The sequence below is a fragment of the Corythoichthys intestinalis genome, chromosome 15, assembly GCF_030265065.1.
Source record: "Corythoichthys intestinalis isolate RoL2023-P3 chromosome 15, ASM3026506v1, whole genome shotgun sequence".
In the NCBI taxonomy this organism is placed as follows: domain Eukaryota; kingdom Metazoa; phylum Chordata; class Actinopteri; order Syngnathiformes; family Syngnathidae; genus Corythoichthys; species Corythoichthys intestinalis.
The window spans coordinates 38,013,797-38,040,458 of record NC_080409.1 but is presented as its reverse complement, the minus strand read 5'-3'; the positions used below and the strand labels follow the sequence as shown (position 1 = coordinate 38,040,458).

General features: G+C 40.8%; 1 protein-coding gene across 3 annotated transcripts in view; it reads left to right on the top strand.

The window, feature by feature from the left end:
* The window catches only part of grin3ba (glutamate receptor, ionotropic, N-methyl-D-aspartate 3Ba), a 285,743-nt gene extending 262,897 nt beyond the window's left edge, over positions 1-22,846 (top strand). For all 3 annotated transcript variants that reach the window (XM_057859841.1, XM_057859842.1, XM_057859843.1), the window contains exons 9-12: positions 1,222-1,373; positions 11,215-11,379; positions 21,066-21,133; positions 21,266-22,846. In XM_057859841.1, the coding sequence (XP_057715824.1) occupies positions 1,222-1,373; positions 11,215-11,379; positions 21,066-21,133; positions 21,266-22,190 (1,310 nt within the window). In that variant the 3' untranslated portion in view covers positions 22,191-22,846. The remainder of the gene's footprint in view (positions 1-1,221; positions 1,374-11,214; positions 11,380-21,065; positions 21,134-21,265) is intronic.
* Positions 22,847-26,662: the final 3,816 nt, after the last annotated feature.

Genomic DNA, 26,662 nt, shown 5'->3' with positions numbered 1-26,662 from the left:
ATAGTTATCTTAAACTCTTAATAGCTATGGCCACGTTCGCGTTCTGCCTTTGGCAATGTGTGTTCAATTGGTATTATTGACTCTTTTAGATTGAAATGCATGCTTTTAGTTTGTGGCACTTTCACACCCACGAGTTAGCGATGGAGAAACGGCTACGAACCTACGTTCATTGTTTATGCTTGTCACATATCTCTACTGAGGCAATGCCTGTGCGTGTCATCTTTTCTGTTGTTGTTATATGTTTTCCACCTGCGATTGGACACTTAGAGCCAATTGTGTGGTTGTTTGAACGATGTGCTAATGCTAGCGAACGCATGCTAACCGTTTTTGTCATTGCTGTAAAAGCACCTAATTATCATTTATTTACGCTGATGCGAATCTGTTTGGTATTGAGGACGAAATTGATTCAGCAAATTATACAGACGTCCAGCATCATCATTTGGGAGTTTAGCCCGCTGAATAGCCAGGACCGAGCCGTAGCGTCCTGGTGAGGACAGTATATTCGCATTTCGTAGTTCATGCACTGTACACTGTACACTTATTCAGCATGTTCTCTATCGTATTTTTATATTAAATTGCCTTTAAAGATGACATGTCCATTCTATGTGTTGGATTTTATCAAGTAAATTTCCCCCAAAAATGTGACTTATACTCTGGTGCGACTTATATATGTTTTTTTTTTTTTTCTTCGTTGGGCATTTTATGGCTGGTGCGACTTATACTCAGGTGCCACCTTGTAGTCCGAAAAATACGGTATTTTACATAAATATTGCGAAGTATAATTTCGCTAGAAGGCTAATTTCTCCCATTGATTTTTTTTCACAGCTTTTCAAAATGCATGCAATGTACGAAAAATATAATAATTACATTGAATCTTCAAACAAATCACTCCTGAGACAATCCTTCCTGTATGTATGCGGTACAGCTATCGTACTTTTTCAACATAAATCCGGCTTTGGATCCCTGCATGCGTCGCTGCGACCGACTGTGAATAACTAAAGCGGATTATGGGATGGCCCCCTACTTCAAGGCATGGCGCACTGAAGGTCGAATCTGACCTGTCAATATCATTATAAAGTCTGTGACCCAGTATATTGACATTGATCATAATGTAGCAAACCTTTCCTCTGTTTATTATATTCACCCCTTGATAACATTTCCTGGAAACGACAAGTCCTTCCGCTCTGGTTACCAAGCTTGTTTTCCGTTTTACTCTTCCAGGATACGGCATAGGCCTGCCGCAAGGCTCCCCTCTGACCCGCAACGTGTCTGAGTTTGTGAGCCGCTACAAGTCGGACGGCTTCATGGACATGCTGCATGACAAATGGTACAAGGTGGTTCCCTGCGGGAAGCGTGTCTTCGCTGTGACCGAGGTAAGTGACAGGATGACGGGGTGCTGGGGGTGGTGGACTTTAGCCAGCGTGCGCTACCTTAATAAGCGACACTTCTAGAAATAATACTCCCTATGGGACGTGGCCTGCCAGCTAGCTGTCACATACAATTACACAGATGCACACATGGACACACAAAGATGCCTGAACAACAAACACAACGATGGGGTCACAAAGTTCTATAAGGTTTTACTTAAAGTGCATACGACAGGAAAAAAAAGTCTTAAATAGGATTATTATGTGAATTAGAATCATATTTTGAGACGATTCGACTATATACAACTAGAGATGTTCCGATCCGATATTTGGATCGGATCGGACGCCGATATGGGCAAAAAAATGCGCATCAGTATCGGATCGGCCGACACAGAAAAATTCAGATCCAGACTTCCGATCCAGTTTTTTTTTCGGAAGTCCGGTCCGGGTTTTCCAGCGCACCGATTTACATAATCCATTTCCAGTTTTTGCTTCGGTTTCCCTAAAATCCGGTCCGCATTTTACGGCACACCTTCAACACACTACATTACCGTCTCCCAATTTACCGAGAGACTTTATCGGTAAAAAGGTCAGCTGTGTGGGATCATTTCACCTTAAAGGACGACAAAGACGAAGAGGCAGTGTGCAACATATGCCACAAAGTCAAGCGTGGTGGTAAAGCTGTAAGAAGTTTTAATACAACCAACCTAATCAAGCATTTAGCGACATACCACCACAAACAATATAAGGAGTATGTTAAGAAAACCAAAGACAAAAAGAAAGGTCCTACGCAATTAACACTGGCAGAAACTTTTGCTATGCGTGACAAACTGGCACTCGACAGTCCCAAAGCCCAGGGAATAACAAGAGTCATTGCAAGAAGAAGAATCAAGAATTCATTCTGGATGACGAGCCATTATCTCTCGTGAGTAAAGATGCACCATCCAACACATTATGCTGCATTCCAGAGAAGTGGGAAGTCGGATTTATCCCACTCGGATGGTACCAGTTCCGACCACAAAGCGTTCCAAGCAAATGTAAACAACAAAGATGGCTGATCGCGACGAGGTGTTTTTTATTTTGGCCATCCAAAGACATTTTGACCTCCAGCGAACCTGCCTTCCTATAAGCGATCAAATAGTAGAGGAAAAACGACGGCTGCGTTATAGCCCACACTGTAAACTGCCTTTTTGTAGATACATCCTTTGCTGATCGTCAATATAAAAACATAGCACAACAAAGATAATTCACTGTATGAGGAAAAAAAATACATGGCGTCTCAAATAAACTTGATTTACTTCATTATTGTGTTATCATTCGTGTTCTTGAGCGCCATTTTGTCCAGTGACGTCAGATTGAAACAACTTGGAAGTCGGGGTAGTTATTTTTTCTCCGACTTCGCGACTTGGACCTCCCAGTTCGAGTGGTGTTCCAATGATATTTTCCTAGTTGGAGGACGGAAAAGTCCGACATCCCACTTTTCTGGAACGCAGCATTAGAACCACGGTACAACATGCCCAGACGTCATTCCATCCTTGAGCGATTCTGTCGTGGAAGATTCGAGAACGATCACAAACATCCAAATTCCGATTATTGAAATATGTCAAGTAAAGCGAAACTAATACACAGCGAGGTCTTCGGGACGCAATGAGAAACGGACCGCATTGCGTCCCGAGAGTAAACATGCTTGTCTAATAGATATCATATGTATGTAGAACTAGATGCACAATGAAAGACTCGACAGCGTGAGCAACACATGCATTGAAAACTAGGTGCGTTAGTAAACAGCCGCCATCTTAAAGCAGGAGACTTCCCTTGTAGGCTGTTGTAGTGAACCTTCCAAGCGAACCTAATTAACTTTTTATCTAAAATACTCCTAAATTGGCAAAATCTTGACTTGAATCTATCTTCAAAACAGTTTTAAAACTTTCACATGTCAAAAGTAGACAGAAGGGAAATTATGGAATAACGGGAGCAATTTTAACAACTTTAACAGTTGATTCGCAAAATGAAATGAATTGAATGTAGTTTAAAGCTGCTGATACAGAATGGGGACTTGAGTAGTTTATTTACTGTTTTAAAATGTTAACTTGAAACTGAAATGTTTTTTATTTAAACCTGAGAGGCTTTTTATACAATTTTTGTAACTAATGCACGAAACATTAAAAGCATTTAATAGCTTGGGGGATTTGTTGGGTTTTCCACTGACAGTTTACAATATTATTTGCACGTTTTACTGACTGACTATGCCATTTCTGTTTTGCTATTTATAATCTTTTGTGTTTGTCACTGAATAAACAGGTCAGTTTCTTGTTACCAACCATCGTGTGTTATTCAAACTCACCTAATTCAGCTGGCTAGTTGTTATCAAGAGTACTAAAACCCTTTTCAACATGAGTCAGACAACTAAATAAGGAGGCTAAATAACTTTAAACTTTAATACATGCTCAGATAGGCCGGTATCGGCCAGTATCGGTATCGGATCGGAAGTGCAAAAACCTGGATCGGGACATCCCTATATACAACAATTTAGCAAAGTGCGGATGATGAGAAATTAGTCTTTTAATTTGCCGGTCAGCCACGCCTACCATTATAGGGCTCTAGCGTCCCCAACAGGTGGATGACGTCAGCGGAGTCACGATTTCATCTGATTTAGTATGCAGCCCATTGAGGAGGAATTATTCACAACGAAGAAAACGCGACGAAGAGAGCTGCAAAATGTCATTGTTCAGTCTCTCTACTCCAATATTTTTACAGGATATTCTTTATATCCAAGTATTTTTCCCCAATAGCTAAATAAATGGCTTGAGAAGGATCAGTCAGCCCGTTGAGGGGGAATTATTCAGAATGAGGAAAACGTGACGAAGAGAGGCGCAAAATGTCATTGTTTCAGTCTCTCTACTCCAATATTTTTACAGGATATTCTTTTTATCCAAGTATTTTCCCCAATAGCTAAATAAATGGCTTGATCATGACAAATAACAATCTTGTGACAGAAAAATGCATTTATTCACGACGACATGGCAAAATGACTCCATAATGGTCAAAACTGTCGACTTCCTTTACTGTCGCATCTCCCGAATGATATTTTATGCCACCTAAATCGGGCTTATGTCATTTCCATTCCCCGGCTTCGGAGAATGTAAACAAACCAAGAGGCGTGACAGCTAGCCGACATACTAACCCGAACCGAGTGATGTTTCAAAGTAGAGCAGGGGGGTAAACCGAAAATCTACCGTTACCGAAATTCTTCACGATGACCGACGTAATTTTGACCATGTCGGTAAATTTGGTAATTTAATAAAACAAGAAAATATAGTCTTTTCATCCCGCTTTGACTCTGTGTTGTTCGGCTATGTTCATTCCCCTTTAAGAAAGCAGACAGTGTGCTTACGTCTGGAGTCACGTGGTTTTCAGGAAGCCAAACAAATAGAAGCCTGGTAGGCTAACGCTAGCAGCTAACGCTACAAGTAAACGGGATGGAGTCGGGCTTAAGTTAGCTTCGCCAAACTTTCACCCGACATTAAGGAAACTCTTGGCGGGTTCCAGACGGGCTTTCACCCGCTGTCCTCTCTGGTTCTCACGATTTCAGGAGAGGATGCTTTCAGTGCTGTCTTCTGGTAGCCAAGCCACAGGCTAACGCTAGCGGCTAACAGCGGCTACAAATGAACGTGATGGAGTCGGATAGCGGCTCTAACCTTGTTGAAACGGCTGAAATTAATGAGTGGACTGGGCACGGACTTCATGTCGCAATCATTATGTCGCGTTATTTGGCATCTCTGTGCGATTTCTCTGAACGCTTTCATGATGGTAAAGCACTCAGCATAAAGTATAATCCAACAGTGAAGCCTATATGTAATATGACAGTGTAATGGCCACAGCTATTTTTCTGTATGTGTTTGCTTTATTCTGCCATCATAAAATTTCAAATGTTTCATTGGCATCAGAGCAATACAGCTTTAATCTGGTTGTGTCTGTGTGGGGGGTGCATGTATTAAAAAATGTTTCGTAAAAAAAAAAAAAAAAAAACTGAAACCTTGACGTAAACACTTGTGTTGAATAATCATGTCACAGCAGCCATTACCAATACGTTGTGTGAAGTGTACTGTTAAAGCTGCAAGTCATTTGTGTTAGAATGACATGTTTGCATAGTCGTCATATTGATTTTTATAATGTACATTTTTCAAGTCATACAAGCTGTTATAAATGTTCACACTAGAATTTTTATTGTTTACAAGATTTTTTTTTATACTTAATGTTTAGACTGCATGTGCAATTGTTAAATTGAAAGCTGGTAAATAAATTTAACGAGAAACGGTTTATTTGTATTTCATGCATTGATTCAAATTTTCAAATTATATAACAGTCCGCTTGGGCGAATTTATCATCATTTATCGTTATCGAGGTAAATCTGCTCAATTTATCGTGATACGTACTTAAGGCCATATCGCCCAGCCCTATTTCAAAGTCTTCGAAGCGGAAAATCACAAATAACTAGCCCGGATCATTTCACATGACGACTGGGTTGTCGATTGTCTTCGCCGATCGGCAAACCGCCCGGCGGAGAGCAATTTACAGCTCGTGCCCCTGCCACGACTGACAGGAGAGCTCGCCGGAGAAGCAGCTGGACAATGACCGCCGAACAAACCGGCCGACGTCGGAGCAGCGTGTAGCTGCCAAATGGTCAACACGAATATAGCAAAATAATAATAGTAATAATAATAATAATAATAATAATAAACAGAGAGATACTCAGTGGAGGAGGGCGGCTGCAGTTGTTGTACAGTTAACGTGCAGCTAATGTGTATGAGGAGAGCTTTTTACATGCCTATCCATGATCAAACGTGAGTAGTCCTTTATATAAAGACAGTTTGTAGTGTTAACTTTGTAATCGCTGTATTCGCAGCTATTTTTAACACAAAGTTGCAATTTCTGATCGGTCGGAAAATTTGACAGAACACCGAGCACATGAAGAGGGCTATAAGCCGAGTATAGTGCTCTCCCGGTGGGGGGTAGCGCGACAAGCCACCGGTCGTTGGCCGAGGGGACAAGGAGAATGTCAACCACAAAATGCAAGCCACCTACATATTACAATGATCCCAGTATTTGACATACTACAAAAGACGATGTTTACTCACTTCCTCGTAAGTCCCATGGTCCCACAGTAGTAGGGCTTGTTTTGCCCAATATCCACCAATGAATGGGAACCTTTTGAAACCCCAAAAAGTCGCACACGCCTCTCCCTCATACAGCAAGATTTCTCTGCAGCCGTTTGGCTGGCGTGATGCGAAAAATAAACGTATTAATCCGCAAAATCAGCTGAATCCTTAGTCCTTCTCATACAAGAGTACGGCTGTATAGTGACAAGGACTCCTTCCTCCCTACTCTTTCTCAACTGGAGACTGTTGCCGGAAGTCACTCATTTTCATGGTGCGGGAATAAAAAAAAAACTAAATAAATATAGCGATCGCTTCCCCACACATCTGAGCGGTCTATTTCATTCAGGAGCATGAAATACCGTGTGTATTATGAAATAAACATGCTTTTTCATGTCACAGGCACTTTTAACCAGTCAACACTACATCCAATTGTGTAGTCACTGTATATTTTTTACCTTACGCGATACTTTTGGAAACGTTAATTGAATCACAATAAATAAGAAACATCTCACCACAGTCATCTGCTGGATCTGCTGATGTACTGCACTTGACTTTGAAAATCGAACCTTGAAAAACCACTCGCTCTAACCGTCCTTTGGGGGCTAAGGTTGTTGTTTGGGTTGATTCGGGAACAATTTAGGATTTAGTGCCATGTTGCCCTCTGGATGGAGAAAGCGTTAAGCACCTGGCTGACATAATCGCCGAGTCAGCACGCAGCTAATTGCACCGCCAGCATCACACAGGCGTCGCACATATTATTATTATTAGCTCGGTGACGGAAACCTGATGAGAGCACTTTGGAAGATGCTGCTTCCCTTTCACCAAACCATAAAGATGTCACAGAAGGCAGCCAGGTGCGTGTGTGTGTGTGATTCTCTTCGTGTGTGTTTCTGTGGGGGGGGTTTTGGAAACCAAGGCTGTTTGAGATTAAGTCAGGTATTCTGCTGAGATTGAGTTGAAAATAAGACCAAGGCAGGTCAAGACTGAGTAGAACCTGAGACCGTGGGTGGGTCAAGATGGGAGTCAAAATGTCAAGGATCTTGTCTATAGACCCTACCCACGTGACGTCACAACTCCGCTCTCCTGAATGGTACCGCCCACTTGTCCGTCAAAACATAGTGTTAACCTGTTACAGCTACGTACATTTCTCCTATTTACGGCGTGTTTTTCTGCTCCTTAACATTAATAATCAAAATGGTGAAGGCGTGTGTGGCTGTTGGTTGCACTAACAGAGAAGATGGAAGGAGAGACTTGAAGTTTTACCGTATTCCGAGGGATCCAAAGAGGAGAGCGAAATGGACGGCTGCAATTCGACGTGAAAACTGGGCACCAAAAAATCACCACAGACTATGTAGTAGTCATTTTATATCCGGTAAGATGCATTTAAGATATACTTAGCGGGTTTTGGGCTGACAAATAACCACAATTAAGATCATTGCGAGGCTAATCGCCGACAACATACGACGTAGTACGACATAGTTTCAAATTCAAGATGTTTGTGACTTCCCTTTCTTCCACCATCGTTATTTTTTGAATAATATTTAGCTTGTACCAAGTGAAAGAAACTGGCCTCGTCTACGGGGCTGACAAATAACCACAATTAAGATCATTGCGAGGCTAATCGCCGACAACATACGACGTAGTACGACATAGTTTTAAATTCAAGATGTTTGTGACTTCCCTTTCTTCCACCATCGTTATTTTTTGAATAATATTTAGCTGGTACCAAGTGAAAAAAACTGGCCTCGTCTACGGGGCTGACAAATAACCACAATTAAGATCATTGCTAGGCTAATCGCTGACAACATACACGTATGTATGTAGTGAGAGTGCTATCGCTAAACCATATAAACATTAAAAGCCTTAACTCCATTGACAAACGACATGAAATACATTAGACTTGACAGTGGATGTTAGCAATAACAAAAGATTTTTAATTGAAAATTTCGTAACTCACCTTTCCAAGCACAAGATAGATTCCTGCCGAATTTTTGTGGACGAGGACCTGTTTCACCCAACCAGCAACGAAGTATTTATAAGCCTCCAAGCTCTTGAAGTTTTTCAAATTTTCGTGAGAATAGGCTGATTTTGTGTGGACAAGATAATTGTAAATATCAGCGTAGCAGATGTCAGGCAGACAGGGCGAAGACAGTGGGTCGAAAAACATCGATTTGGGCATCAAATATGGATCTGGCGACTGTCTCGAACGAAGCTTTTCCACATAACGCCTTTTATGCAACACATCCAGTGAGTTTACAGCATCAGAAAGCACCGGGTCTTCCATGAAATGCATTTTAAATTCCTCGATCAATTGAAAACAATGCTAATACAGAGACAAAATGACGGACAAGTGGGCGGAACCACACAGCGAGCACGTGGTTTTGTGACGTCGGTGGGTAGGGTATATTCAAATTCTTAGGACACTGAATCTGCTAATCCATTGAAGACTACCGTAATTTCCAGACCATTGAGCGCCCCGGATTACAAGCCTCACCCGGTACATTTTTAAAGGAAAAAGCATTTTGTACATACATAAGCCTCTCCTGCCTATAAGCCGCGTGTGCCCACATAGTAAACTGAAATATTTATAAAGCAATACACAGTTTTCTAAGTTTAAATACAATATTTTAACGAATCGGGTTATGATACAGCGCGTGATTTACAGGTAAGGGAGGTGCGGAAGAGCAAGAGACGTGCTGTTGTTGCGGGTGTGTCTGTGTTTGTGCGTCGGCTGCTAGAGGCAGCAGTCGTGTGTTGTTCGACGAGTTTCTAAAATAAAGAAGTGCAACCTAACTTAACGGGTTACTATTTGTCATCGTTACAATACCTTAACTTTTCTTTCCAAACAGCGCTAGCAGCACGGCACTTAGCTGACTCCTCAAGCTCACTCCTTAGCGTGTCGTCCTCTTCGTCACGCAGCAGACCGGCTTTTCGAAACCCGTTGGTGATGGTGGATTTTTTTTCACGCTGCTCCACGCTGTCAGACTTTTGCAAAAGTTGCTCTTGGCATACGGCCACTTTTGTAAACGATCTGACGCCGCTGGCCATCCAAGCGTTCAATTCAACTCGGCACGTCATATCCATTTCTTCTAGCATGATGCGGGTATGCTAATTCTTGCCTGACACGGCCAGACTGTTCTCCCTGTGTTTTTCAAACACTGAGAGAATAGTCTGAGACCCAGCCCATTAACGGCCTCTCGAGCAAGTACAAAATCAATCGATAAATCAGATTCGTTTATTTGCGTGACGTGTTCTCAACGAGCGGCGTCACTCTTCCCCGTCGGAAGTCGTCTCCACAGATGGCGAACAGGAGAGCCGAGAATATGTTCCAATCCACTGTAAAATCAGTTTTAAATTACCAAAAACACATCGACACAAGTCAGTGACAACAGTCTGTCTCGCGCTAGCCATGTTGAATAAACTCCGCTCTCCTCATATGCTTACTTCCGCGCGCAAGTCCCTCGTCCCGCCCGTCGCTGATTGGTCCACTCCGCTGTCTGTTTGCTGTGGCTTGCTCCGCCCTGAAAATGTTATCCGCTTAATGGTGGCCAGACTCAATAGCTGGAACAGCGGTGAGTCTGGAGTACCAGGCAATGCTAATTCTACTAATGCACAAAGATGAGGGTCTGCTACTTTTATTCGTGCACAAAGCACAAAGTTAAAATACGGGTAAGAGTGCCAACTAGCGTCTTCCTCGACACATATATTCCACGTGTCTTATACTTGCATTTTATGCTCGAGCGGTCCTGGCGGTCGTTAGAAAAATTGATAAATTGGTCGCATCATTGCATACGCCGCAGGATTCAAAATGAGGGGAAAAAGTAGCGGCTTTTAATCCGGAAATTACGGTAGGTCTGAAGAGGTTGAGATTCAGATCAGGACAATTCGAGATCAATGTACAGTGGGACAAACGAGTATGTGGCTCTGGGATTTTTGCTCACCGTTCTTGTTATCATTTTGACGCCACGGGGTGAGATCTTGCATGGAGCCCCAGATCGAGGGAGATTATCGGTGGTCTTGTATGTCTTCCATTTTCTAATAATTGCTCCCACAGTTGATTTCTTTACATCAAGCGTTTTACCTATTGCAGATTCAGTCTTCCCAGCCTGGTGCAGGTCTACAATTTTGTCTCTGGTGTCCTTCGACAGCTCTTTGGTCTTGGCCATAGTGGAATTTGGAGTGTGACTGACTGAGGTTGTGGACAGGTGTCTTTTACACCGATAATGAGTTAAAACAGATGCCATTAATACAGGTAACGAGTGGAGCCTCGTTAGACCTCGTTAGAAAAAGTTAGACTTCTTTGACAGCAAGAAATCTTACTTGTTTGTAGGTGACCAAATACTTATTTTCCACTCTAATTTGGAAATAAATTCTTAAAAATCAAACAATTTGATTTTGTTTGGGTTTTTTTTCACATTCTGTCTCTCATGGTTGAGGTTTACCCATGTCGACAATTACAGGCCTCTCTAATATTTTCAAGTAGGAGAACTTGCACAATTGGTGTTTGACTAAATACTTATTTGCCCCACTGTAGGCCTGAGACTGATGTCAGTCAGTATCAAAACAAAATCCAGATAAAGACCAAACAGGGCTGAGATCAATTTGAGACTTGGGTTGAGCCCCACTCTCTTCACTCCGATTTATATGTAAATTTCTGTCTGCATCCCCCCTTAACCCACTCACACCAGACGCTCCAGATGGGCATCCAGCATTTCTCGGGCCTGTTTGTCCTGCTGTGCATGGGGGTGGGTGGTGCCTTGCTGACCTTGGCGGGCGAGCACACCTTCTACCACCTGGTCATCCCACGTCTCCGTCGCAGACACACGTTGCAGTACTGGCTTCATACCAGCCAGGTGAGTACACAGGGACAAACACACACCGCATGTATTTCAACCCCTGCAGTTTTCTTATAGGTACCATGCGCCCTCTACTGTCATAAACGTGTTAGTGCAGATAAAACCTTTTTGAAATGCATAAAAGTGATAATTACTTCAATTTGGTTTAATGCATTTATTTAATTGGGATAATGGCTCATTATTTTCTGTACTTATAATATGAAGATATATAAAGTAGTAATTGAGACATTGCCTAAAAATGCAACATAATGGTGACATTGCAATTTTAATATCAATTTATAGGTCCTCTAGTTTTTTCGCCCCAAGATGTCATAAGATTTCACAATTTCTTGGTTTATAATGATGTCAGGGTTTAGTCATGATGCACCATTGCAACTAATCTGTTACAATAACCATATAATACCTTGATGAAACACCTTATGATTTCTGGTTGGTTTGAACATGGTTTTTAATGGAATTTATTGTTTAGTTATAAGAAAGAAAGTTGTAACAACAATGTAATAACTATGTAATTATGTGCCACAATACTCTCTAGCTTTATTTTCTGATCTTGACATGTAAGGTAGAAAGCTTGTTAGGTTTCAGAATGTATGTAAATGAGTTTAGACATCCAGATCTGATAATATCCAGGATTCTGAGAAAGTTATGAAATTTAATCAGTCCCTGACACCACTTCCACAAATTCACGCAACATAGACGTCATTTCGGCTCTTGGTTGCAACACTTCATGAATTTATGAGCACAACTCGCTGTCACTCGCATTCCACTTGTTTGACTCGAGCAAAGGAAGCGCCACTTAGATTAGTGTGTCAGAATATGTTTACTGGCTCTGCATCGATTATTATCTAAAACTTCCAATCAGGTGTTAGTCCCGCCCACTGACATGGACGAGTGAGTTTGACAGATAATATAAATCCATGAAGTGCTGCAACACATGTCCATGAAATAATTAAATAAAGAAATAATTAGAGCTGAAAAGATTACTCGATTTTAAAAATTGATCAAGGAATATTCTCCGCCTCGAGGAATAGTTTAATTTTGCCATCTTTAACTCATTCACTCCCAGCCATTTTCACCGGAGCAAGGCCCTTCGCTCCCAGCCGTTTTACTGGATTTTCACTGATTTTGCAAGGCCCACAGAAAATTCTGTTCTATTGCTATATAAACATGGAACCCACCAAAAGAAAGATTAGACTCTCTTCTTTCAGCAGAAAAAGTTAGTTAATATCTTTTTTCCATTTTTTAGAAATCACCATTAGAAAATAGCTTAGTTTGAGCAATTTTCCAATTTCTGATGAAAAAACAGAGAAAATGAGCTTTTTGTGAAAGCATACATTTCAAACATAACTTTGACTATAACACAGCTATTTTTTGCTTTAGTTACATCCCAAGCATCTGAATAATGTTTTCCTTTTACAAAATAAGATAAACAACAAGACAAATAGAGCTTTTGATAGCAAAGTAATAATTTATTTACACATAACTAACTGAAAGATGATGCTGTTCTGTTCCGCGACAGCCGGTTAAACTTTAACGGTTAAACCTCATCGCCGCCTGTGTCATAAAGATGAATTTTTTTGAGTCTCTGCGGGCTCTGCTCACAAGCAGCACGGACTTAAAGGCATCGTCCACTGCACTAATGGTCCCGGTCGTTCTGCTCGGTCATCCAGCGCCTGGCATCCCGGGCGTCCTACCGGTTGTTCTGCTCGGTTTGTCCGCCACCTGGCATCCATTCGGTCTTCTTCTGCCGGCACCCCAGCCGTGCGGCTTGGCCGTTCGTTGCCGTTGAATCGAGTTGCGGGTCTTACCAAATGTGCTACTGCCCTCCAGTGGCCAGTTTTATTGCTTTAAAATGGATTTTCAGCTTTTTGCTTTGGAGCTAAATTGAATTAGAACCCAGAGATGTCTTTTTTGAGGGAAAAAAAAAAACGTAAAAGACTTGTATATATGTCTTTGGGACACTGAAACAATTCAATGGAACCTATTTATACGTTTTTGGGAGCAAATGAGTTAAGCATGACGTTTTGCCCGGACTACTTTTAATGCGGCACAATGCGCTAACGTCACGTGTGTACAGGAAGAAGACAGAGTCGGCGGATATATTTGATTTCAACCATGCATGAATATAGAGGTGACAACGAAGAAGCCGACGAAAACGAAGAGAAAGGCACCAAGAAAAAGCAGAAAATGTCAAAAGTGCATTTCAAGCTGGACAACAATGCGAACACTGTTTCATGTATTCGCTGTAAGACCTTGCTTGCATAACACAACAGCACGTCTTCCATGCTGCACCTCCACTGAAGGCACCCCGTTTACTCTGAGAGCGGAGGAGCGATACTTGAGGCATGGTAAAATTTAGTTAATTTAGCGCTAATAAATAAGATTAACGTTACTGTACCTTGCTAATGTAACGTTAGCCCGGTGGAGGGCTAGGTTTCTATTAACTCATTTGCTCCCAAAAACGTATAAATACATTCTACTTTTAATTGTTTCAGTGTCCCAAAGACATATTTATACGTCTTTTACGTTTTTTTTTTTTTCATAAGAGACATCTCTGGGCTCTGATTCAACTGAGCTCCAAAGCACAAAGCTGAAAATCCATTTTAAAGCAATAAAACTGGCCACTGGAGGGCAGTAGCGCATTTGGTAGGACCCGCAACCCGACTCAACGGCAACGAACGGCCGGGCCGCACGGTCGGAATGCCGGCGGAAGGATGCCAGGCGGTGGACGACCAAGCAGAACAACCGAGAGGACGCCCTGTATGCCAGGCGCTGGACGACCGAGCAGAATGACCAGGACCACCAGTGCAGCGGTAGATGCCGTTGAGTCCGTGCTGCTCGCCGAGCAGACCCCGCAGAGACTCAAAACAATCCATCTTTATGAGACAGGCGGTGATGAGGGAAAATTTTACCCGGCTGTCGCGGCGACAACAGCGTCATCTCAGTGACAACAGCATCATCTCTCAGTTAGTTATGTATAAATTAGGGCTGTCAAAATTATCGCGTTAACGCGCAGTAATTAATTTTTTTAATTAATCACATTAAAATATTTGACGCAATTAACGCACATGTCCCGCTCAGAAAGTATTCTGCCTTTGGTAAGTTTTACAGCAAGGGTTTTTGTGCTGTCCAACAACGAACTCTTGTGGTCGCTTTGCGACATGGTTTATTGTTTTCTTGCCAGTTCATTATGGCTGCACGACGTCTCGGGCTGATAATGTTGTGCTTATATGATCCTTGGACAAGATTTGTCCATAAGTATGGTTGTTTTAAAGAATGTACATATTATGTTAGTAAGCGAAATGTTATATTTTTTGTATGAGACGCTTTTTGTTTATGTTTAGTGAACCTGTATAGCGTGCTAAGCTAATGTTGTTGCTAATGCAATGCTTGTGTACTTTTTGTAGTTTTACGACGGTCTAAAGAGGACAATGGTTTGAGGTCATTTTGTTAATAAATCAGATGAAAAAGGAAAAAGTCTAATTATTAAGGCGTCGTTCACTAGCTGTCTAGCTTTGGAAAAAGTAGACGCTTCGGAGTGAGGACAGCATAGACAGATGTAAATGACAGTAGAGTGAAATGCCCACTACAGTCTTTATGTACCGTATCTTGAATGTATATATCCATCTTGTGTCTTATCTTTCCATTCCAACAATTGATTTTACAGAATATATATATAATTTACAGAAAAATATGGCATATTTTATAGATGGTTTGAATTGCGATTAATTGCGATTAATTACGATTAATTAATTTTTAAGCTGTAATTAACTCGATTAAAAATTTTAATCATTTGACAGCCCTAGTATAAATAAATTGTTACTTTGCTATCAAAAGCTCGATTTGTCTTGTTGTTTATGATATTTTGTAAAAGGAAAACATTATTCAGAAGTTTGGGATGTAACTAAAGCAAAAAAATAGCTGTGTTAAAGTCAAAGTTATGTTTGAAATGTATGCTTTCACAAAAAGCTCAATTTCTGTTTTTTCATCGGAAATTGGAAAATTGCTCAAATTAAGCTATTTTGTAATGCTGATTTCTAAAAAAAGATAAGAACTAACTTTTTTTCTGCTGAAAGAAGAGAGTCTAATCTTTCTTTTGGTGGGTTCCATGTTTATATAGCAATAGAACAGAATTTTCTGTGGGCCTTGCAAAATCAGTCAAAATCCAGTAATTCGGCCGGGAGCAAAGGGCCTTGCTCCGGTGAAAATGGCTGGGAGTGAATGAGTTAATTTTCAAACAGGCTTTATTGACAGTAATCTGTAAAAACACAGCGTAAACGTAATAAAGCTAACTGTCAATTTTAGCTCGTTAAGTCATTGATGGATAAAACGCCAAGTAGCACTGGTGCCCAATGTGCTTCAATACAGCAGGTGTCATACATATATTTAGAACACTGCAAAAACTCAAAATTCGATCAGAACTTACAATTTAGACTAACTTAAATTTAACTAGAACTTAAAAATAGCCTGACACAACTGGAAATTCAATTGAAACACGTGGGAAAAAACACGTAACTTTTAAGTGATGTGTGTTATCAAGCGTAATAACATTCTTAGATAAGAAAAATCAATTTTTTTTGAGTGAAAGCAGTGAAAGTTTTTTTTTCCTAGTCTTATCTGAGATGCAATTGTTGGATGTTTTCAACAATGTACATCTAAAACATTGTCTAAGAATGGTTTTCTCATTTATATTTATAATTGCTCTTTACCTTATAAAATGTTTTGTCCGATTCGTCAATCGATGGAATTTTCAGTAGAATACTTGATTACTAAAGTATTCGATAGCTGCAGCCCTAGAAATAATTAATAGTAAAATAATTGTTGTTGTTGTTGTTTGTTTTTTAATTAAATGGACTAGGCAAGGCAAGGCAAATTTATTTGTGTAGCACAATTCAACACAAGGCAATTCAAAGTGCTTTACATCACATGGAGATCCATGAGCAGAGATACAATTCATTCAAAATGATTCAGAACAATCACATTTAATCAATATGTTAAAGACAATTAAAACAGGAAATAAAATTATGCATAAAATTGACTTTCCTATATATATAAAAAAGTTGAAAAGCAATAAAACTGCAACAAAAATGAATGAAATGAACAAAAAAATATATTTTTATAATGGGTCAAAATTATTTTTCGAGCACCTTAGACGGTCATTTGCTTTGCATATAATTTTAAAAAACATTCGGGGGGGGGGGGGGCTTTTTTTTTTTTCAAAAATGATTTTTTTTCATTGACCTAAAATATTTTTTTTGATTGAAGCAACTTTTTGGGGGGATTGAATGATTTAGACACAAATGTCCTAATCATAATATGGCCCAAACACAAAAAGGATTGAAAACTTTTTCAATGAAAAATTAGGTGTTCAAATGCAAATTTTTCAATCTCAAATATTTTTTCGTATTCAAAAACTTTTTCTATGATTGAAATTTTTCTTTTTTTGATTGAAGTGATTTTCTTTTTTAAAATATAATTTTTTTTAAGCGACTTATTTTTTCATTGAATGATATAGACACAAATGTCCTAGCCAAAATGTGCCCCAAAAACACATCAATTACTTCAGTCAAAAAAGTTGCTTCAATCAAAAAAACTTGACTTCAATAAAAAAAAATAATAATAATAAATCAATGAAAAATAGGTTTCACATGCATTTTTTAATGGGTTTTTTGAGTTTAACATTTATTTTTGCATTCAAACACATTGAGTTTCAAATTTATTTTTGCATTCAAACACTTTTTTTTTTTTTTTTTTTTTTTTTTTTACATTGAAGCGACATTTTTTGGTTGAATAATAAAGACACAAATCTACCCCCATATGACTCCGCCCAGGGGATACAATTTTTGACTGGGGTAACTACATTGGCACGACACCGGCGGGCGTACCATAATCAATGGTTGACAATCTTGGCGAAAAGTATTGCCTAAGCAGCCTGATTTAGAATTCCCCTCAAGAATGATGGGAAACAAAAAACACTCATTGTCAACTTATGATTATAAATATTCTTTTAAGTTCATTTTATTGCTGACACTACGTTTCGGGGTCATCAACGTGTTGTGCCCCTCGTGCCCCAAAAGTCAAACTCTGCCTATGGTTTAATGACACTTTTATATATTTACCATTTTCATTCATTAATGACACATTTAAGTATTTATTTAAAGATCTATTTATGTATTTCATTCTGTCCCATTTGGTCCTTCATAGATGTGTCTCGTAACAGGATACATGCAAAAGGCTCAAGGACCCAAGCCATAAAATGAAGAGGGATTTGGCAATTTTTTGTTGAAGCTGATACTTCTCTCCATTCGTAAAGATATCTTAGTGCGACACTACTGCAAACTACTGCATCACAGCCAAAAACATTTTATTGTTAACTTAGGTCTGATCTAGTTTTAGAATGGGAGAAAAGCCTAATATTGTGACAATTTACTTATTTGTTTGTAAATGCAGCTTTTTAGGCTTTTACTGAGAAAATGCTCCACACTGATTGTGTGCGACATCCACAAAAAGTCAACAAAATGGAGGTTGTAAATGTCACGCATAGCCTGCCATTAAATGAGATGCCTATAGCTGTGAGTTATTAATAGAGATTTTGTGGTGACAAGAACATCAAGGCTTTGGATTCCTCCCGCCCCCTAACACTCCACCTTGGAAAAAAAAAAAAGGGTAACCCTTCCAGGGCAGCCTGCAGCATGCATCCTAAAATCTGCCTCAGTATCAAAGCACGAAGTCTGATGTCTCAAGTGAAATCTTGCGATTCGTGTTGCTTACAAGTGTGAACGCAAGTAAATCGAGGAATGGTGTTCAGCTTTTACTGTGCATCGCATATTAGCACATTTGACTCAATCACTGCCATTTAAGGCAATAGACATCTAATCTATTTTGGCATTGTGATGGCTGCCAGCCCCTCCCAGTCAAAATAAATCGGATGTCTATTGCCTCCAATGGCAGCCAATGAGGTACTTTATTTAAAAACATTAAAGCAGTTGCAGCAGTACTAAGGTTGTTGATCTGTTTCCTTAATTTCATTGTGTTCTAAGTGGTAAAGTGACAAAGTTACTGTGTGATAAATGTAAAAACTTTTATAATTTTTTTATAGCAGATATGGTTTGTCTGTCACAGTCAATGGCAGCCAATGATTTAAAATGAAAGTATCTCACTGGATAATTTGATTAAAATAGAATGCGGGTTTTGTGAGCCGTCACATTTAAGGCTGTGTGATGAGAATAATGGTGCTCCACAATTCATATATTCATATTTCCATTTATCTCAGAGCTGATGAAATGAGTACTGTTAAGCCCCTTTTGAAATTGCTATTGAAAGGATGTATCAAATGGAGTTTTAAGGGTTTTTCTTACACCTATAGAAATAACACATTTTGCAAAAACTATCCTGGTGAAAAAATATACTGCCATTGACGGCAATACACGTCCGATTCTTTGGAATTAGATGGGCTGGCAGTGATCAAAGGATTGGATGCCTACAGTGCTATGAAAAAGTATCTGAACCTTTTGGAATTTCCCACATTCTTGCATAAAATCACCATCAATTGTGATATGACCTTTGTCAAAATCACACAGATGAAAATACAGTGTCTGCTTTAACTAAAACCACCCAAACATTTATAGGTTTTCATATTTTAATGAGGATAGCATGCAAACAATTACACAGAGAGGAAAAATAAGTAAGTGAACCCTCTGCCTAAGGAGACTTAAAGAGAAATTGAAATCATTTTATTACCAAACATTTTAAGTCAGGTGTTTCCCCAATCACTGATGGGTGGTTAAAAGCTCCCCTGCATGATATAAAACACACACCTGGTAAGAAATGTCTTGATTAGAAGCATTGTCTGATGTGCATCATGGCTTGGTCAAAAGAGCTGTCTGAAGATCTGCGATCAAGGATTGTTGATTTGTATAAAGCTAGGAAAGGATACAAAACAATCTCTAAAAGTCTCGATGTTCATCAATTGACAGTCAGAGAAGTTGTCTGCCAATGGAGAGAGTTTGGCACTATTGCTTCTCTCCCACTGAAGAGGACGCCAAGAGTTCAGCGCAGAATACTCAGAGAGGTCAAAAAGAACCCTAGAGTGTCTGCTTAAGACTTACAGAAATAACTGCCACAGTCCAATATCTCTGTGCACACATCAGCTATATGTAAAACAATGGCCAAGAATCAATATCATGTGTGGAGGAAAAACAGAACAGCTCACGAACATCAACACCTCATCCCCACTGTGAAGCATGGTGGAGGGAGCATCATGATTTGGGGCTGTTTTGCTGCCTCAGGGCCTGGAGAACTTGCAATCATTAATAGAAGAATGAATTCAAAAGTTTATCAGGATGTTTTTCAGGAAAACATGGGGCTGTATGCCGGACAGTTGAAACTAAAAAGAGGATGGATGCAACAAGACGATCCAAAACACAGAAGTAAATCAACTTCAGAATGGTTTCGGATGAACAACATACACGTTGTAGTGTGGCCAAGTCAAAGTCCAGACTTGAACCCCAATTAGATGCTGTGGCATGACCTAAAGACAGCGATTCATGCCAGACATCCCAGGAATCTGACTGAACTACAGCAGTTTTGTAGAGAGGAATGGGCCAAGATTAGTTCTGATCCATGTGCCGGACTGATCAGCAATTACAGGAAGCGTCTGGTTGAAATTATTGCTGCCAAAGGGGAGGCCACAAAATATTAAATGGGATGGTTCACGTACTTATTTTCCCCCTTTTGTCACGTTTGCATACTTTCCTCATTAGAATATGAAAACCTATAAATGTTTGGGTGCTTTTAGTTAAAGCAGACACAGTTTTTTCATCTGTGTGATTTTGACAAAGATCAGATCACATTTGATGGTGATTTTATGCAGAAATGGGAGAAGTTCCAAAAGGTTCAGATATTTTTTCATACCACTGTATGTCAATGGCACTGAAATATGATCATGCATTTAAAAAAATATAAGGTAGAAAACTTTTTTTTAAACAATAAATACAATTGACATAAAAAAAAAATCCTAATATTCTTATAGTGATTACATGACACCTGTCATGAATAGGAATGAGGGCTTATGACAGATGTCATTGAGAGTCATTTAGTAAATGATGGTACTTTTGATGCAATATTGAGATTTTTTTCAAATGTCTTTGGGTTAGGATTAGATTTTAGGAACTGTGTTAGGGTTAGGACACTTAATGACATCTGTCATCAGCATTATTAATGTTAATGACAGTGTCATGTCATAATTATGACAGGCTTATGCCACTGAGTTCAAATAAAGTGTTAACAGATATACACAGTATATACAGTATATTCACAGTCCAAATGGTCATCCCTTCAACCCTCCCTGTGGAAAAACACGTCAAAGACATCAAAACAAAAACCTCTTTGACAGTGAATAAGTTAAATCACCCTCGCAAGACAAAAAAACTTGGCCACTTTGCTCTCTAGAGGCTACCTCTAATTCCTTCAGTCCTTCAAAGACAAACTTGTCCTCGAGATTTTGATCGTCACCAGTTTTTAGCACATTTACGAGCCGAATGGACACTGCAAAGATTTGGAGATTTTGTCATTGCGTCTGAGTGTACGATGGCAGTCGCCATAAATCAACAAATCAGTCATCTCCGCAAGGTCAGACAAGTTTTAATAATGTGTTCTGTTGTTGTTTTTTAATCATTTCCCAGAAAATTCACCGAGCTCTCCACACGGCGTATGAGGACGAAGACAAAGAACTGACTGGCCTTGAACAAAAGTAAGAGGCTACCAGACTTGATCTTAAACGTTTGAGGCATATTAAATCATTGGTTTAGTCAGAGTTTCACAGTAGGGACAGTGTACTTTTCTGACTAATTCTTAACCTTGGTCACCTTCTGTTGTCCGCTAGCGCCTCTACTTGCATCTCGGAGAACTGCAGCCTTCACAGGAAGCAGCATCAGCAACCTCCGCCGCCGTCCCCTCCCAAATCCCTCCCCGCATCCAGCTCGGCGGCAAACAGCGGCAGCTCCTCATCACCGTCTCACGAGCCAAAGGAAAAGAGAGTCCACTTTGATCTGGACACCCTCCATAGCTACCGCCTGCGCACCCACACCGCCTCGGTGCGGGGACGCCCCGGTATGGTTGGCCGACCCGGGTTGGGCCTCAGCGGTTTGGGTCTCCCCAGCCTGGGGAATTTGGGCTTCCAAGCCAACGGGGGCCCCGTTTCTGCGCTTGCGTCCTCGGGATTGGTGCTGTCTCCTCTGGGTGGCAGGGGAGGCCAGACTGGCCTTTGGGAAGGGGAGCTCCAAGAGCTCCAGGAAAAAATCGAGATCTTCCGGAACCAGTTGAGGGAGGCCCTTGCCAGAAGAGCGGAGATCCAGACAAGCCTGCAGAGGGAGCGCAGCGGGGTGGTGCGCCGAGACACCAGCCTAGAGAGGGAGAGGGACCGGTTGCAGGTCCAAACTATCAGCACAGACAAGAGCAGCGGCGCCCAGACCGACAGAACCAATCAGACTCTCAACAACCAGCCTCAGCAGGCCATTCCTGGGAACATTGCCTTTGGAAGAAGCGGTCAACTGAACACAGTTGAAAGCCTGGAGCGAGGGCGATCCCCCCAGTTACGTACGGTCCCCACCACGACGGAGGAACGGAGCGGCCAGTCGCGCACCGCTTCCTCCGCCAGTTTGGACAGAAGTCGGCTCGGCCAAACCGGCGCCGTCCAGTCTGCTCGGAACACGCTGAGTCTTGACCGGCAGAAAGTCAGCCTGACGCGTGTTCTCAGCACTTTGGAGAGGACAAGAGCCAGCCATTCAGACGCAGGGGGCGAGACTTGATTTGATTTGACTTCCTTTTCTGGTGGAGAAAAAACTAGTGCGTAGCCGCGGGAAGACATAATTATTAGAGACAAAATACAACAGGCTCATTTTCTACATCTTCGAGAAAGAAATCCGAATATAAAACACCCCATTTTTCCACTGGCTTTGAGAAGCACACCAGCAAGAGCACACTTGAAGTAAAATAAAATATTAATCCCTAAGTGGTGAATAAAAGTGAGAATAATTTCTATTTCAAACCCTATGACTTTAATTTGATATTCATTCCTATTCATCCAATAATTTGAATGGTTATATAATTGTGTGAATGCTGGAAGCACTTCTACATTCTTCCTCTAATTTAAACCAACTAACAATCATCTCTCAAAAATTCCCACATTCATATAACTCCCCATTCTTTTTCAATGAGACAGTCAGCAAAGAAGTTCAACATTACTTTCCTGTTTCATACTACAAATGTTCAGCTCATTGAGAACTTTATATGCATTACAAAAATTCCCACATTACCCAAATTCTACATTAACCCTTAGATGCACAAGTTACTGGACCTTACAGTCTTCCATAAGTGGGTCAAAAATGACCCATATTAGAACCAATGTGTTTTTATGCCATTTTGGTGAAAAATTATCACTTATCAATTATATTAATTAGTATTATATTTAGGGCCACACAAGAATGATTTCATGCTTGAAATATCTTTCTGATTCAATTAACATTTTTTTGAAAAAAAAAAAAAAAAAAAAACAGCAATAGACTTCATCCTTCCTTGTATTTTATCATCAATGATGAAGAGCTCCCATGCATCTTTTTGGTGAGACAGCGGGGCTAAGCCCTTGTGGAGGCACTGACCGATTTCTGAGGATATTGTGGCTCTGTGTTCTGCCCTGGTTGGGAGGCAATTCTCTCTAGTAAGAGCCACACCAACTCATTATGTTTGCCATGATTTGGACACTTTCTTCTTCAGAGGACACATAAGTGGAATCTTATGAGTCAGATTGATCCTGTTCAGTTGGATTTCCAGGTGGACAACTGCCACTGCCACCTGGACAATAGTCTGGGTCCTCCTAATCAGAAATTTCGGACACTTGAGTCCAACCCTGTCACTGCCTCTCCATCATCCAAAATCTGTAGGACCATTTCAGCTGTAAATCTAGCACGAATCCGATTTTTTTGTGTTTTTCCAACTCGACTGAACGGGAAAGGTCGCATAAAAGTGGGCCATTTTCAAATTCCATCCAGGTCACTTTCGTATGTGGTTAAAATCCCATCCGGGCCACATTTTTCCAGAATGTGGCTACGGTCGGAACTGTCAAGTCCCCCAAATTGGAATTCATGCAGCAATTAACAGCAATTAAAATTCTCTATGCTTCTGCGCATGCGGGCCAGTTTGCTCAGCGCATCTCAGACTGAGAATTAGAGTACATGTGTGATACTTGAACAGGCTCAATGGACAAAGGCAGTCTGAACGGGTACGCCAAAAAAACATATGCCAAAAAATCGGAATTGTGCATTAGGACCTGCGGTATGAACTAGTGTTGCACCGATACCATTTTTTAGCCCCGATACCGATACCTGGCTGTGCAGTATCGGCCGATACCATTACCATACTGATACCACCCCGTTTATATATATATAATTATTCCCCCCCCCCCCCCCAAAGAGCTACATAATTGGATGTGAAATCATTGCTATCAAGGCTTTGTCAGGCTGTTGCTTACCTTTGCAAAATAGGAAAAAGACTAGTACAAAGTAAAATACTAGCCCAACAGTAAGAAAGTAAAAATAAGTCCATAATAATAAACTCTGAATGAACTGAGTAAACTTTTTTTAAACCTCTCAAAAGCCAAACAGTGCAACTTTCATGAAATTATTGTCACATTCTGCTGCTGGTTAGATTATTTTTTGTTGCTGGGCTGTTAGTGGGGGCGTTCCTGACGTCGCACCTGAATCCAATGCGGGCTCATCAACGCAGCATTTAAGCACGGGTGAGCTCAGAGAAGGCTGCCGAGATATTCGCTTTGCTGATCGCCATTTGACATCTCGCACTGTAGTCTCGCTACATTTGCTTGTTACGCCCCTGCATTGGGTTTTTTCTGTTAGTGTGCTGCACTCGTTTGTAACCTCTACCCTGTGCAGGTATTTGAGTGTTTTTATTTTGGCTTTTTGGCTCGCTGCCTATCGTCTTAGTTAACCTTCGAGTTTGTAGTATTGAGCTCCGTCGACCTGCTGTCACGGACTCCTTTTGTCATTTCTACAATCCTGCGATTGCGTGTTATTTTTTGTTTGCAGTCATAAAACCCTCGTACATATCCCCCGCTTGTTGTCCGCTTCGAGGTCCAACCTTGTTTCCGCATTTGCGGACGCTAACAATTATAAGTAATAATAATTGACCACAGCATCCCGTCTCACTATTAGCCTCCTTTTTTCAGGGGGGGTCCCTTATTTCTATTTCTGAAAGGTGGCAACCCTACTTTGGAAACAGTTCCAAAATTACTGCAGCATTTCTTTAAGTAAAAGACAAAGATGACGTAGTGAACTGACCAGAGATTGTTGCACCTGTCCACCGCCCTTCCTCTGGATAGCAGTCCTGCTCTTGCAGGCTCAAACTCGTTGTGTTCGTTCACGTTTCGTCTTCAAATGTTTTATCAGGTTCGAGGTATTGAAACTGGCCGATTTAGCTTCACATCTCGAAACTTTCAGGCCGCAAATCTTGCATGCAGCCATTGATTTTAATTGACGGGATTTCTATTTTGAAATATTTCCCGACCGCCGCCATGTCGGCGCCGCCAAGCGGCCTTGTCATTGGTCAGGAGTGGCTATTGGCCCGTTCTCATTGGTCTGGAGCAGGCCAATAGCGATAGCTGCTTGGTGTTCACAGGTCATCACACAACACAGAGACAAAGTATAGTGAGCGCCAGCAGAAAAAAAAAAAAGGCTGCGGTCAAATGTTATAAGAATGGACCGGTAAATGGTATCGGCGCCGTCTTTGTTGGTACTCGCCGATAACGATACCACCATTTTGGGCCGGATAGGCACCCCCTGCCGATACTAGTATCGTAATCGGTGCATCTTTAGTATGGACCTAGCCTTAGTTAGCTAGCTAGTTATGAAGTAGGTTAAATTGTTGATGAATAATAATAAAAGAGTCATGAAAGACACACACTCAAAATACTATGTGGACATAATACTTACAGTTTAGTATCAGCTCTTGCTGTGTAAAATAATCTTCTTAAGGGATGTCACTTTTTACATACCTAGTCTGTGTGGTCCACGGTAAATTTATTCCTGACAGCCAAAGCTGATAAGAATGAAAGATTCCCATTGGATTCTATAGAAAATGCATGTGGGTCATTTTTGACCCACTTGTGGAAGCTTAGGGTAGTAATACAAAAATGACAATTTCTTCAAATGTATAAAAAGTACATCCAAAATTTGGCATTATATCAAAAACATGTTTTTTTTTAGGAATACCTGGAATACGAATTGATAACAATTTTCCATTTCCGAAGATATTTCAAGAAAACAACCTCACCGGGTCATTTTTGACCCACTAATGCATCTAAGGGTTAATAATCCTCCCATATATTGTACATTATTCCCAACTCACTCAGCATTTCTTGCCCTTTTAAAGTGCCTATGACAGCAAAAAGCATGTTTATTTCATATTTCACGTGGTATTTTATGCTCCTGAATGAAATGGACCGCTTGGATTTGTGTGGAAGCGATCGATATTTATTCAGTTATTTTTAATCCCACGCCATGAAAATAAGTAACTTCGTGGATTGACGAAGAATGCGAATGTGATGTCAGCGGACTAATCATCTTCAGTATACAGCCAATACTACAGTATCCAGAACGACTGCGGATTCAGCTGATTTTGCGTATTATTTGGTTTATTTTTCGCATCACACCAGCCCAATGTGCTGCAGGCTTTTGTTTCTGCACCAGGGGGAGGTGTGTGTGCCTTTTTGGGTTTCAAAAAGTTCCCAGTCACCGCGCGGAGAATGGCCAAAACAAGTCCGACAACTGTGGGACCATTAGACTGATGAAGTGAGTAAACTACGTGTTTTGTATTTTGTCAAATACTGGGATCATGGCACACGTTTTAATAAGGAGATGGCTTGCATTTTGTGGGTGACAATATTCCCTGTCCACCGAGAAGGATACATGACCGGCGGCTTGTCCCACACCCCCCTTAGACCTCTTCGCGTGCCCACCCACATAGCGCTTTCCTCGGCTTGGCCCCGAGCGGCCCCCCGCTCCAGCGTTGGCCAGGTTGTCTACCGAGAATGCGCTATTTTCGGTGTTCATCCCCCTCTCTCCCCTCTCTGCCTGTCAGCTGGAGCCGCAGCAGAACAACGAGCCGTAACTTGCTTTCCGCAGGTGTTCTGTCGAATTTTGTTTTGCACCCCATCAGAAATTTCACAATGTAAACACTACAAACTTTCTTTAAATAAAGGAACATATACTTA